Source organism: Coccomyxa subellipsoidea (assembly GCF_000258705.1).
Source record: "Coccomyxa subellipsoidea C-169, whole genome shotgun sequence".
Taxonomy (NCBI): Eukaryota; Viridiplantae; Chlorophyta; class Trebouxiophyceae; family Coccomyxaceae; genus Coccomyxa; species Coccomyxa subellipsoidea.
Window position 1 is genome coordinate 645,363 of NW_005178029.1, and position 13,304 is coordinate 658,666.

The 13,304-nt window shown below is 52.6% G+C and overlaps 5 protein-coding genes across 5 annotated transcripts; 3 read left to right on the plus strand and 2 right to left on the minus strand.

Annotated features, from left to right (window-relative positions):
• Positions 1 to 201: 201 nt before the first annotated feature.
• COCSUDRAFT_57307 (hypothetical protein) lies at positions 202 to 2,850 on the minus strand (the record flags this gene model as incomplete). The annotated part of the gene is made up of 8 exons (XM_005645230.1): positions 202 to 421; positions 661 to 764; positions 858 to 941; positions 1,120 to 1,232; positions 1,414 to 1,599; positions 1,926 to 2,074; positions 2,280 to 2,597; positions 2,804 to 2,850. 8 exons carry the CDS (start codon positions 2,848 to 2,850, stop codon positions 202 to 204), a joined length of 1,221 nt encoding a protein of 406 aa, XP_005645287.1.
• Positions 2,851 to 3,368: 518 nt separating this feature from the next.
• COCSUDRAFT_83529 (hypothetical protein) lies at positions 3,369 to 3,545 on the plus strand (the record flags this gene model as incomplete). Its single annotated transcript, XM_005645457.1, has 1 exon — positions 3,369 to 3,545. One exon carries the CDS (start codon positions 3,369 to 3,371, stop codon positions 3,543 to 3,545), a length of 177 nt encoding a protein of 58 aa, XP_005645514.1.
• A 149-nt stretch (positions 3,546 to 3,694) lies between these two features.
• On the plus strand, positions 3,695 to 6,774 carry COCSUDRAFT_48389 (cysteine synthase). The gene is made up of 7 exons (XM_005645231.1): positions 3,695 to 3,775; positions 3,874 to 4,026; positions 4,134 to 4,263; positions 4,565 to 4,746; positions 5,104 to 5,304; positions 5,644 to 5,808; positions 6,050 to 6,774. The coding sequence occupies exons 1-7, from the start codon at positions 3,707 to 3,709 to the stop codon at positions 6,320 to 6,322; spliced, it is 1,173 nt and encodes a 390-aa protein (XP_005645288.1). The 5' UTR covers positions 3,695 to 3,706; the 3' UTR covers positions 6,323 to 6,774.
• A 439-nt stretch (positions 6,775 to 7,213) lies between these two features.
• On the plus strand, positions 7,214 to 9,294 carry COCSUDRAFT_57309 (hypothetical protein; the record flags this gene model as incomplete). Its single annotated transcript, XM_005645232.1, has 5 exons — positions 7,214 to 7,330; positions 7,612 to 7,707; positions 7,950 to 8,042; positions 8,626 to 8,786; positions 9,174 to 9,294. The coding sequence occupies 5 exons, from the start codon at positions 7,214 to 7,216 to the stop codon at positions 9,292 to 9,294; spliced, it is 588 nt and encodes a 195-aa protein (XP_005645289.1).
• Positions 9,295 to 9,671: 377 nt separating this feature from the next.
• COCSUDRAFT_48390 (DUF715-domain-containing protein) lies at positions 9,672 to 13,083 on the minus strand (the record flags this gene model as incomplete). Its single annotated transcript, XM_005645233.1, has 9 exons — positions 9,672 to 9,913; positions 10,075 to 10,202; positions 10,497 to 10,646; positions 10,806 to 11,221; positions 11,724 to 11,854; positions 12,097 to 12,273; positions 12,403 to 12,606; positions 12,739 to 12,811; positions 12,941 to 13,083. The coding sequence occupies 9 exons, from the start codon at positions 13,081 to 13,083 to the stop codon at positions 9,701 to 9,703; spliced, it is 1,635 nt and encodes a 544-aa protein (XP_005645290.1). The 3' UTR covers positions 9,672 to 9,700.
• Positions 13,084 to 13,304: the final 221 nt, after the last annotated feature.

The window sequence follows — 13,304 nt, forward strand, 5'->3', positions numbered from 1 at the left end:
ATTGTGTGGCACGTTCCTCTATTGATATCAGTTGACACATGCACCACAACTCAGAGCCACGCCCACAAACACAACAATAGAAGCATCACATTGATACACGAGTGCAAAATCTACCTGCCAAGGTCAGTGACACTTAAATTCTCATTTGGATTGCCGCGCAAAATCACTCATCACGTTTTCTCTCAGATCGCTCAGAATCCCTCACGTTGCTCCAAAGCCTTTCTTCACAGCCTTCTTAGCTGTTTTGTCTGCCTTCTTGCCTTTGGCTTTACCTGGTGGTCCTTGCTGGCTCTCCTTCGGGCTTACATTCAAGGAAAAGGTTTTTGTCGCGACTGGGGCGCTCGGCACGGCATGTCCGCATGCCACCCACTGCTGCGCAATCCACTTTGTGTCCAAGGCGTTTGTGGCTGTGTGCAGGGTCCTGGCAACACAAAAAGGGCATCTAAGGCTGTGCAGCTCTTGATGTAAGCAAAGACTGCAAGAGCTTAGCAAGACTGCAAGAAAATATTGACATGCAGGCAGATGCATAAGCTCGGACACACGACCAAGTCAGACATGACAAATGCTGGTCCATGCCTGCCAAATTGCGCGCCTCGCATCCGACAGCATTATACCCATGTTGGCAGATGTCCTGCTGAGCATCTGTGGAAAGGTGCTCACCTGGGGTCAGGGTTGCCATCCATGAAGGCAGGGAAGAAGAGCAGTGCTTTGCCGCAGGCAGGCTTCACCGAAATGTTCAGCAGCTCAAAGTGTGTGGCTCCCCCCTACAAGTCAACAATGGCACATCATGTGAAGAGCGCGGTCTGGCAATTGTTTGCAGATGCAGAATTCCGTAAAAGCAAGAAGAAGAATTGCACCTCTTCCACGCTGTTGAGGTAGAGCAGCAGTGTTGCAGTTCGTTGGAATCTGTTCTCAGGCACCACATGCAGAGGGAATGCATCCTGCACATACAAATCAAAAAGATCAGCTCATGCTAAAAAGCCATGTGGCGGGTTCAGGACTATTTAGTCACCCTTGCACCTATCACGCCAGAGGGTACTGAAGTCTACAGGGGGTCTTTTTGTACCCCCCGGTCAGGCATCATCATTGGGCCCATAGAAATTCAGCAGCAGTTCTCACCTCGTGAGCCATGAAATACTGACCGTCCTGGTATCGCGCCACTTGCAAAGACTCAAAGCAAAACTGCCCTGGCTTTGGGAGCCTCCCTGCAGTTCCCCACGTCTCCCCATCACCTGCACATCAGCTTCCCTCTTCTTGCCATTTTGCACATATCAGGTACGTCCCAGAACTGCAAGCAGCTTTCACCAACAGAACACTTTTTTAAGGCCATCCGTTTCTGTGCTTTCCTTTCAGTGTACTTGAGCGGAAGTGTAGCGTTATGAGACAATGTCAAGCGAAGGAAAGAATAAGCACCTGCGGAAAACAGGCTAAGGGATTTTGAGTGGAGGCTCTTCACAATGCGCGCCATTCTGGGGTTCTTGGTGGTCATGAAGTCGTCCATCATCATGTTCTGGCTCGTGCGGCGCCGGCTTATCACAGCCTTCCCAGCCGCCGCCTCGCTCGCATTGCCTGACCCCACATACGATGCCTCCAGACGACCTGCACAAGCAAACAGAGTTCCCTGAATGTGTTCCAAGGAAGGCTGCCACTTGTCAAACCTTGACCACTCACATCATGACATGCTTGTGCCAGCCCACAGGGCTAGGTGCATTGGAGCAACCTTTCATTAGCTCCCTTCCAGCTTTCCTGTCTTGGCACCTTCTCTACCATGGCACGTCAAACCCACGGAATCCAGATCTTCTCTAATGCAATCATTCCAATATTGGACAGGCCTGCCTTTTCTACCAATAACTCACGTTGAAGAGCGCAGCTGTTTTGGCCCTACTCACAGGGGCACATAGATGTTTTTTAACTTGAAAACAGACCTGCTGCTCCTTGGATGATGCCTTCGCACTCCTCTGCGGTCAGAAAATTGTCTATGCTGAATATTGGCGGGTCGGAGTGCAGCAGGTTTAGCCCAGGGTAGTCCAAGTTCATGGGCATAAACTTCTCGAGGCGGATCTCGCATTCTGACCTGCACAAACCCATTCCGCATTTAAAAAGATAGGTGGATCACGTGTTCTTTTCTGGTTCCGCTCCATGTTTTCTGCAAATAAAAGGCTAACATTCTGACGTGCCAGTGCAGAAGAGAACCTGCCACACTGCGGTGCTCGGAAACATCTTGGTTGAAGCAACAGGTGGCACAAACATCGAGAATTTCTAGATCAGTTGCTGCATACCTCAAGGAGCTGTCTGAGATGGCAGACGTGGGTGTGAACCCCTCCTGAGGCGCCAGGTTTGGCTGGAAGATCGCTTCTCGAGTTGCATCCGCGTTGCCCAAAATGCCCAGCTGCGATGCCTCTGCCTCGGCAGCCGCCAGCCTGGCTGCTCTTTGCGCAGCTCGCCGCTCAAAGTGGCCCCCTGTTGTGGAGCCAATTGGGGGTAGAAGCCCTTCTGGGTCCCAAACTGCAGTCTCTGCCCCCTCCACCGCTGGCGCCGCTCCCTCCCTTGGAGCTGCTCTCACTGGGTTGCGTCGCCCTGCACAACCCACCCTTTCTCTGCAAAAAATCACAACAAACGGCCGCTCTGGTCGTCCCAAACTGAAAACACTCCTTTCACATATATTATTGTATAAATTGATCACAGGAGTGTCCTGATACAGGTCACTTCAAGGCGGATTGGCAGGCGAGTTCATTTTCTGAAAGGACAGCCCCCTGGGCACTTACTCGAGCAAGGGCGAGCTGAAAGAGGCTGCAATACATACGGTGTGTTGATCTGAGGGCCTGCCAGCAGTGCGCGCAGGCTGACCATCTCTAGTCGCCCTTGAGAGCTTCGCAAATATCTTTCAAAATCTTCTTCGAAGAGCTATTTCGACGCTTCCAAATACACTTGAATATCACAATGTCGATAAGAAAGCTATCATATCGCCTTTTCTAGAATTGGATCTGTGCAGCCAATTTAACGGCAACCTTTGTGTCAACTTCTATTTCCGATCGGAACTTGACGCGAGACACAGCTCAAGACTTTCCTCGTCGTTGCGGACCGCCTTGATCCACGTAACACGCATACAGAAACTTAAAATTTGCTGGCTCAGCGCCGCTGCAACATCCTTGAGCCAAGGCGAGAATAAGAGGCAGATCCAGCACCGAGCCACAGGGCTCGATTTATCCGATGTTTTTATCTCGACCCAAGCTTGCATGGCGCACTTCAAGGGAGATAATTGCGCCCGCACAAAGCACATTCATTGGTTGGACTTCCAGACGTTTATGTGTCCCAGATGATCTCATTCAGAAAGGTGGAGGGCGTGTTCACAGATTTCATGTTCCATTATGGCCGGCGGTAAAAAGGGCATAAGTATTCTCATTAAGCTAGTAAGCACTGCTGGCACAGGCTATTTCTATGTGAAGCGCAAGAATCCTCGCAACCTCCCCAACAAGCTGCAGTTTGTTAAGTACGATCCTAGAGTACGCCAGCACGTTCTGTTTACAGAGCAGAAGCTGAAGTAGCGCGTGGCTGGGTACGATTGGGCTGCGATTCAGCTCGAGAGCAATGATTACACTCAGTTTAGATCACATTATGTGATCAGTGTATTACGGGAACACCCATCGTCAGAATTACGTACTCCAGGATGGCTGACCATAATTGAAGTTGGTAACAGCCGTAGTGCATGCCAGTGAGCAAGGATGCTGTCTTGATCGCCTTGGCCACTGCAGGTCTGATCTCCATCTCAGTCCAGGTGAGAGCAGCAGAAAGTTATTCGGATGCTCAGGACAAGGCAGATCTGATGTGATGCAGCTGTTTATTTTTGCCCAACTCCTGTTTCAGGTAGTGCAGGTTCTGCAGAGATGGAGGAGGGGTGAAGAACTCTTTACCTCCTGGGCAGTCCCAGATGGCCGCTGGCGAAAGATTGCTGATGGGATCGAGGGCCTCATTGGAGATACACCTCTTGTCAGGATCCGCAGCCTGTCAGAGCAGACCGGATGCGAGGTTAGCCCCAGCTTTCTGTGCATGTGTAGAGCCTCGTCTGCCCATTCTCCCAATAGCACCACTGTGCCAGAGAAGTGTCCAGTGAATTTCCAATGCTGGGGAATCAGATTCTGGCAAAGGCAGAGATGCTGAATGTGGGAGGGAGCGTCAAGGACAGAGTGGCGCTCGAGATGGTGCAGGAGGCAACGGCAGACGGCCGCCTCAAGCCGGGGGGTCTCATCACAGAGGGGACAGCAGGTGTGCAGGCTTGTTGCATGCCCAATAGAATTATCCTCAGTGGCATCTAGTGATCCTGCACTGGGGCTGCTTGCAGCTGCCATTCGGGACTCAAGGCAATGGTGTCCAAGATTTATCTCATCATACAATCCTCACCTGCTACCATCTCAATGTCTGGCACCTGACTTGATGATCAGCTTGGCAAGCGCTGGACGTTGGAGCATCTGCTGTTGCAGCAGGACCATAATAGCTTTGGGTCCACCATGCGCATTTGCCCTGCAACAGTTCTGGCGGTTGTCTCAAGATGTCACTCCAATGACAGGCAGCACAGGGGTGAGCCTTGCCATGGTGGCAGCCTCGGCCAACTGCCGCTGCCGCATCGCGATGCCGGACGATGCGGCCGAGGAGAAGTCCGCGCTCCTGCAGGCGCTCGGCGCAGATGTGCGGCGCGTGCGGCCGGTCTCCATCACGCACCCGGGCCACTTTGTCAACGTCGCCCGCCGGGTGGGGTTCCCTCCCCTGCAAAGAAAATCGTTCTCGGCTGGCTGAGCATGCGTCCACCTTGATTTTATGGGCACATTTGCAGCAAAATTGGTTGCTGTGGGCTCTTAGAGCACATTAACCAGCAGTGGATTCTAGCCATTGAACGATACCTCGCCAGCTTGATCATTGCAATGATGCGAGTGTTGATCAAGGCCTTAATCTGAGGATTCTATCAGTATTCTATTATGTGCTGCACTTCCTGCTGGCATGTCATATATCAAATATTAACGCTGTTTTACTTGTTGTAGAGCAGCACCACTCTCGTATGACAGGTTTACCCCGCTCCCGCAAGCTTACACGCACACTTTCCATGCGCAGGAGGCAGCGGCAGAGCCCGGCAGCGCGCTCTTCGCAAATCAGTTTGAGAACCTGGCGAACTTCCGGGCGCACCTGCGCACCGGGGCCGAGATCTGGCGCCAGACGCACGGCCACCTGCATGCCTTTGTGTCCGGCGCCGGCACCGGGGGGACGATTGCCGGCGTCTCCAGCTACCTCAAATCCCGGGACCCCCGCATTCAGGTGCGCACATCACCTGTTTGGTTTGTACGCCCTGCCAGGGATCCAGTCAGCTTGGTTGCTGTATGACAGGAGCACATGCTCGCACACGCACTCTGCTTGCGATGATAGCGGCCACTGCACACATGGCACCATTGGAAATGTCATTGCGATGGATGAGCCGTGCATGGCCATGCAACTGATGCATGACTGTAATTTCCTTGCACTCTTCTGTGAGCACATCCATCTTCAATGGTGCCGTGCTTGCATGGCCACCACAGCATGGAATGGCTCCATCTCACATAATATGGCCTCAGTCTGGAGAGGAGTTTTCATGTAGGGCAAGTAAGCACATGTCTGCAGGTAATGCTGGTGGATCCTCCTGGGTCAAGCCTGTTCAACAAGGTGAAGCGCGGGGTGCTGTACGCGCGTGAGGAGGCCGAGGGGAAGCGGCTGCGCAACCCCTTTGACACCATCACCGAGGGCATCGGCATCAACCGCATCACCGCCAACTTCTCCCTCGCGCAGGCGCGCCCTTGCCCCACCAGATCCACCCTTTCTATGGCTCCAGCTCACCCTTTGCCAAGTTGTCCACTTCTTGACTCCTAGACGCTCTTGTGATGCAACTTCTGGACAAGCTGCAGCGGGTGGCGCCTGCAGACAGCAGCACATGCTGAGCACAATGTGCTTTTGAGACCCGGACCTCCACATGACTCGTATGCTACACGTCTAGCTTTTCTGCTGAGGTGCATGATTGGGATGCACGCAGGTTGATGATGCGTTCAAGGGGAGTGACAGGGAAGCGGTGGAGATGGGGGCTTACCTACTGCGCAACGACGGCCTGTTTGTGGGCAGCAGTGCGGCCATGAATTGCGTCGGGGCCGTCAAGGCGGCGCGCGTGCTCGGGCCGGGGCACACCATCGTGACGGTGCTGTGCGACGGTGGGCAGCGCCACCTCAGCAAGTTCCATAACCCTGACTACCTGCGCCAGCATGGCCTCGCGCCCGAGTGCACCGGCCCCGACCTGAGCTTTGTGGAGTGACCTCTAGATATCCCAGATCTGTGGGTTTCCGGGCGCTGCCAAGGTCTTTGAGTGTTTCTTGAGACTCTGGTCGCTGTGCGGCATGCCTGTGGTGCCACACTCTTGATCATGAATGGGCCGGAACAAATGGGCTTGCATGGACTCTTCCTACCTTGGAAGCCTACTGAGTAGCTGCAGGTAGCTGCTGGCTGCCGAGCTTGCTTGGGACAAATACAAGCACTGCCTCAAGCATTGGCGTGATCATAGAGATGTAAGAATGTGAAGTGCTGCTTCAAGCCAGTGTGCAGACAGAGCCATTGTCTGCTCAAAACCTGTATCCTGATGGTCATTCATCAGTCATGCCACGTGTTCCGAGAGTTGTTCCGGGCATTCATGCGTTTAGTGCTGGATGAAGCGATCTCAACGCACTGGATTTGTTTTGATACAATCCTCTGAAAAGATTTTACTGGATCCATAATAATGTTGGCGTCACGATGCCGCCTCAGCTCGATCAAAGGGTATGGCTTTCTAGTTCAGAACTTGTCAGATCTGATGCCGTCGCTTAGCTTGGATCACAATCTTACAAAGGCAAGAGGGATAAAACTCTTTGAGGTACGAAGCACCGCATCAACATTGGCAAACGATAAAGTTACGAAGATACATACCATGATCAACACATTGATTCATCACTCAAATGAAGCTGATATTCTGCAGATTTTCGATAAAGAGAAGGCAGAGGAACGAAAGCGTGAAATTCAGGTGTGAGAGATGTTCTTCCCTCCTCATCTAGCTACGTAGTTTGTGGCAATCGGCTCCTTCACGATCTGCAGTAGCATTCTCAAAGGATCTCTCTCGTGAATAATGATATCATAGCATGTACCTCTGACACGCTGATTGGTAATCCAGGAGGAGATGAAGCGTGGTTACTTTGACGACTTCAAGGATTTGAAGGAGACACAGGGCCGTATGTTCCAGGCTTCTGAGCAGCTTTCCCCAGCTGGCACCTCCCCACACCTGCCTCCCATGGCGGTGCGCACCACTTGTCTGTCTGTCAGCCCAGACCGCTTTCCACATCTGACGCAGATTGCATGACATGGCCGGACTGGGAAATGTGCGCTGAGGATGCTGTTCATCCCATGCAATGCCAATTTGTAATAGATTTGAAAAGGTCCACATTTGAGATGCATGCGTCTGCATGGAACAAGGAGGGCTGAAGGATCTCGTGCAGCATGAAGAGGTCGCAAAGCATCTCATATATTGTAGCAGCAGGGTGTGTAAGATGAAGCATTGGGGACTCTTTGATGATGAAGGTGGTGGAGCCTGGAGGCGCAGAGGTGCTGTTCCCTCCTTCCCAAGACAGCATGCGCGTGGGGCTCCTCTGCATCGCTTTCAGAGCCGGCGCTGAGGTGAGGGCAGCATCTTGAGACTCCTATGGCTAAAAACTCTACAGGAGGCCGAGCGAAAATTGTACCGAGAACTTGTGTGATGATGCATATGGCATGCAGTGGCAACTAGAATACATGGGATATTGCCTGCGGCTTTTAGCAATGGGTTTTGGCCTGCAACCCAGGGATCCTTCCACATTCTAGTGGCCCAAAGTTTAGAGTAGTTCTCATAAACGTCTCAGTCTATACTGCGCTTGCGCTAGGACAAGCTGCGCTCGTGGAGCGAGCCTTTCAGGGAAGCGATGCAGGGGCGTTCGGGGGCGCGCTGGTTTGACATGTCTCTCGTGGAGTCTGTGGTGCGTGCTGCCCTGCTGTAACACTAGATTCAGAAACCGCACTTACTAAAATGTACCTAAAACTGTAGTACTCCCGCAGAAGTTATCCCGCAGTTTTTTCCCTTCGCACGCTGGGTACTTTATTTTTGCCTTCCCGCCACCTCCAAAATTGGCCCATTCTCCTAGTGAATAGAGGATTTTTGGGTGGAACATGATAACGCAGGCAGCTTTCCACAGGCTGGGGATCTATTGTTTATCCATCCCGCAGACTCAAAATCAAAGATTTAGGGAGGGTTCCAGGCGTATTAAAGTACTTGCCTTGGGAGCCCAGTGATGCCGTGAGTTCTGTGAGCAAACAGGGGCTCAGAACATCGGCGTTGCATATTCAGCCAATTCAATGGCCACTGCTTCTTTGGCAGAGATCCACTCTGGCTTCATTGCGGCGGCATGCAGCCGGTGCCGCCAAACAAAAAAAATCTCTTACGACTTATTATTCGGCCGCAGTAACAAATGCCTGTACATTTAATGCCACTTTTCAGTCTCAGCGCAGCGCCAGACAGTGCATGCAGGTGGCTGTGTCACAAATTACAGTGCTGCAATACAGGTGATGAGAATATGGCCCTTCAAGCAGATGATTCTGCGAAGCGGGCTGACAAAGCCCACAGCACCCGCTGAGGCCTGCCAGCTGCAACCAGAGCACATCTTCCACTTTGGGGATGCGACTGAAATCCGGCGGGTCCTGGGAATGACCAATCGGCTGACAGGGTGCGCATGCTCAATCTTTCCCTCTCATTTTCCTCTCTTTTGGCATGCAATACTGTCGAGCAGCTACAATTGCTGGAAGGGTCTGAGCAGTGCATGGTGTGAGAAGCGAGGAAGTTTTCTGCGGATGCAAGACAGTAGGATTGAAAAGACCGAGAGTGTGACCACCTTGGTGGCAAATCCCTCAACTTGGTGATAATTCCTCCTGACATGGGATGATTTTGGGAAAATTGTGGTCAAATGCCAATGACAGTGAAGTGAGCTGTCGACAGTGAAGAGAGTGCGTAAATAGGTGTGGTAAGCAGCCGCTAGCGCTTTTTGAGTGTGAGCGTGAGCTTGTGTGAGCTCTGAGCTGAACTGCTGTTTTTAATATCAATTTGCCCTGTCCAGGTATGCCTACCTGATTGATGGGAAGGGGCGGGTGAGGTGGCGAGGCAGCGGGCAGGCCACAGCAGCGGAGGCTGAGAACCTGGTGGCATGCTCAAAGGAACTGCTCAGCGGAGGCGACTGAGGATCTTCTCTCAGGTTTCAAATAGTGGAGGTTCACGACATCTCTGATAAATAATTATTTTATATTATCACCTATTGCACGTTTTCCAGCCTGAACTGAGTCCTTGATGACTTGGTACCGTCAAGTACACCTGGATTGTTGCATTCCAGTCTCGATTCTTGCATTATCATTGTGATAGGTATTCACGGTAGAGCAACTTGAGGTGGAGACAGGAGATGGCAGAACTGAAGGATTGATGATACCACTTCCAACATTCCATGATTTGTTGTGGGAGTGTTACCGGTCCTGTACTGCAAGCGAGGTTTAGCATACTTACTTGCCTGTGAAGCTACTCTGCTGATGTTCTGCAGATGCATACGCCAACACGGTGTCCAAGTACTTAATATCAAGTTTACATTCATCATGATCAAGGTGCTAGAAGTAGCCAGTTCTCTCCTGAGACCTTTCCATCCACATACTGCACAGCATTGGCATTTGAAAACCCGTTCTCACGCAAGTAGTGCCTCCGCCCTGCATCTATGAGCCGCTTGCACTGAGCACCTATCACTTGCCTCCTCTCCCTTGGCAGGCTCATGCTCGGCTCAAAACCTCGTGCTTGCTCTATATCACCATCCCCCTCCTGCAGGCCATACACAGACAAGATCAGCATGTCACATTCAGTATTGGCTGCAGAATCCATGCGAATTATATGAAAAAACAGGTCACAGAAAAGATGTCATTGCATTGTTCAGGAATTTATGCCAAGGAGACTTAAGGGAGTCTGCAGGCACGCGCGCGCACCGCAGCACAGGAGTCTGCATTATTGGGCTTGTCAGTGGTGTCAGTATCACTAGCAGCCTCCTCGTCATCAGCGCTGCATGCAGCTGCCTGCCTCTCCCGTGGTCGCCCATGGCCACACAAGGCCCAGCCTGCAGAGCAACCATGCACCCTGTAGGTCCGCAAGCCACTTTTCAATGCAAGCATGCAAAGCTGTTTTTAGATGCAGACACACCGACACAGACTCGAAGGCAGGCACAGACACAGTCTGCCCTGCTCGATGGCTCAATGACAACCCCTGTCCAAAGGCAGCAAAAGGCTCCAATATATTTCATTCACTTTAGAATCTCTGTGGTGCAGGAGTGATTGCTGCTGCACATTACGTTTTTGTCACAGTGCACCATTGCTCTCTAGAAGACTCGGAAGCCTTCATACAAACACAGTACCTGTCATCCAGCTGATGAGCTCGAAGTCAGCAGCCGAGAAGCCCAGGCTGCTGAAGAAGGGCTTGCCCACATAGTGCTCCCATGTGCAGCGGTGGTGGCAGCAGGTGGCCACCGCACACCCCAGCAAGCCCCCCACCCCTGACCCATCACCTGCAGACAGCTCGCCTCTACTGGGTCACTCCAGAAACTTAGCAAACATGGTGTAGTTGTTGGAAGTCCAACGTGGGAACATGCGCGCTCCCAGGATGAACAAAGCATGCACGATCAGAGAGATCCTGCAGAAACTAAGCTGAATACTTTGGTGTGCACCTGAGCTGGAGGTGGCTGCATGTACCGCCGCCACTCCAGAAGCTGCAGTTGGCCCAGCACAGTCCGCTCTGCCAACTGCCTCTGGAAAGCGCTCCAAAGCACCCTCGCTGCTTCCCGCTGACATGTGCTCTTTTGTAATCCCCTCCCCATTCTGGGATTGTCCAGCGGCAGCGACGCTCCCGGCAGCGCCGGGGGACGGGGCCCCCAGCGGTGGGGGTCGGGGGCCGCCACCGGGGGTTCCAGAGCGGGCTGAGCGCGCGACACAGCGCAGCGTGAAGTCGGTGGCCGCGCCGCAGAGGTGCTTGCCCATGGCCACCCAGGGCTGCCCGCCTGCCACGCTGGGCAGCCCGGCCGGCTCAAAGTCCTTTATGTCCACCCTCAGCCGCTGCAGCTTCGCGTTCAGCCTCCTCAGCGTCCTGCGCATGCATGCAATACAGGTTGAGGCGTGCAATAGCAGAACAGTTTGGATAAACACCACTTTGTATTCGATCGCCCCAATATGAGACAATTCAGGGATACTTGTACTGGGAGCAACTTGGTACTGCACCACCGAATATGCCTGCAACTGTGGGCCGGTTTAGGTTCAGGCTTCCTAAATTTCTGACGGAATGCAGACATGCTAGAGATTTTTGATATGAAATGGGCAGGGAAAGACTGCCTACAAGACCAAAGAGCCTCAGGCGGCTCCCAACAGGTCTCTAGAATGTGATGCTATTATATCTTTATAAGCTGACATCATCACATGACTGTGTCTTCCCAAGCCTGGCAAGGCCGCAGCGTTGCCCCTGCTGCTCTGCAAGGCAGAGCACTGGGACAGGAAGCAGATTTGGGCGATAGGATGATAGCAATGGCCGAGTAAGTATATCAGCATCTAGCGTATCTACTTTGGTGAGAGGTGGTGTCCTGAGATGAGCTCACCGGTCGGCAGTCATGCGGAAGCTGTTGCAATCCACCAGGACAAGCTCGGCAGCTCCAAAGCTCTCGGCCAGCATGCACGACAGGTAACCCTTCCCAGCACCAAACTCCACAAACGTGGTGCTCCTGGGGTCCTGTAAACACAGTCTTTAGGTCATGATAGGCATCAATGCTGACACAGCCCTTTGCTTAGTGAGCTGCTGTGCGAATCATCTCAGGCAGGAAAGGTCTGAGGCAGCTGCAGGGTGGAAGATATGTTTGTCAACACAGAGGGGAAAAGTGCAAGGAATCCTGCTACATGACAAGGCATTGTCATTGCCATTCGGCATGTCCAGCTTTCAGTCAGACGGTAGAATATTAGCAAGACAAGACTTGCCTGTAGAACTCCGGCCTGCTGCATCTGCCCGAGGATGGCGGCCTGTTGGCGACCATGTTTCATTGTGAACGCCTTGACATGCTGCGTGCTGGGCAGCGGCTGTCCAGAGGGCGTTTCCAGGATGGAGGTGCACTCGCCAGGGATGACCTCTGTGGCATCTCCAAGCTTGCCACACACCTGGACACACAGAACACCCCTCAAACCCACATTCCAGTCAAAGAGCGCATGAACGCAGACTATACAGGGAAAAAAATTTAATGCCGCATGCATGAGGCAGCAAGTAAGATTGTGGAGCCCAGGACTTGCCTGGTTATAGGCGAGCTCTATGCGCGCCAGCAGGGCAGAAAACTGCTCCGGTCCCAGGCTGCGAGCATAGGCAATGCGCCCAGCTGCACTGCTCAGATTGCCCGCATGCGTCTGCCTGCTGCCATCAGCTGCCAAGCTTGCAGCCCTGTGATCCAGAGCATCGCTGCTGCCCGCATTGCAATCTGGGCTGTAATATGGCTGGGCCTGCCCGGGCACACAAGGATAGTGATGCCTTTGCAATCTTCTGCATGCCCAGCCATATATGAGTTTCACGGCCTGCCAACTGATCGCATGAGAATTGTCAGTGGCACGTTGGCCATGCTGTTGCTGCCGAACCTGCTGTTCTTGGAGCTGCAGTGCCTTTGGGCAACGCGGCAGATGCCAGTCCAGCTCTTTCTCTAGCACGGTGCTGCACGCCATTGAAGAGAAGTGTGAGTATGTTGAGCAGGGATGACCACGTTGCATGCAAATTGGAAGTACATCCAGAAGTCCTCAAGAGGTGGAGATCTAACAGAAGGGGTGTGCTGGAGAGACTTACTGGTGAGGATCTATGGGACAAGGGACGCGTTTCACCGCTCCCTCGCCTTCGATGTGATTCCCGCACTTGTCAAAGCCTGCTTTGGACTGGAAACTGCAGAAGCGCTTCTTCTCGTGGAGGTAGTACTGGCACCTCTTTGTCATGTCTGAAAAGCTTGATGCTCTGTGAAGCCGGGATGATTTTATATTAGAACGGATTGCAACACACTGCAGCACGACAACGAGTACTATTGAATTGACTAGGGCTCTCGAACACTCAAAGTGATGGTAACTCGAGATCTTGAACAAATGTGCTTGTTTTGAATCGATATAGTATTGAAAATGAAAAATTTCAGTATCATCGTCAATCACGCGAAGTGGGTGCC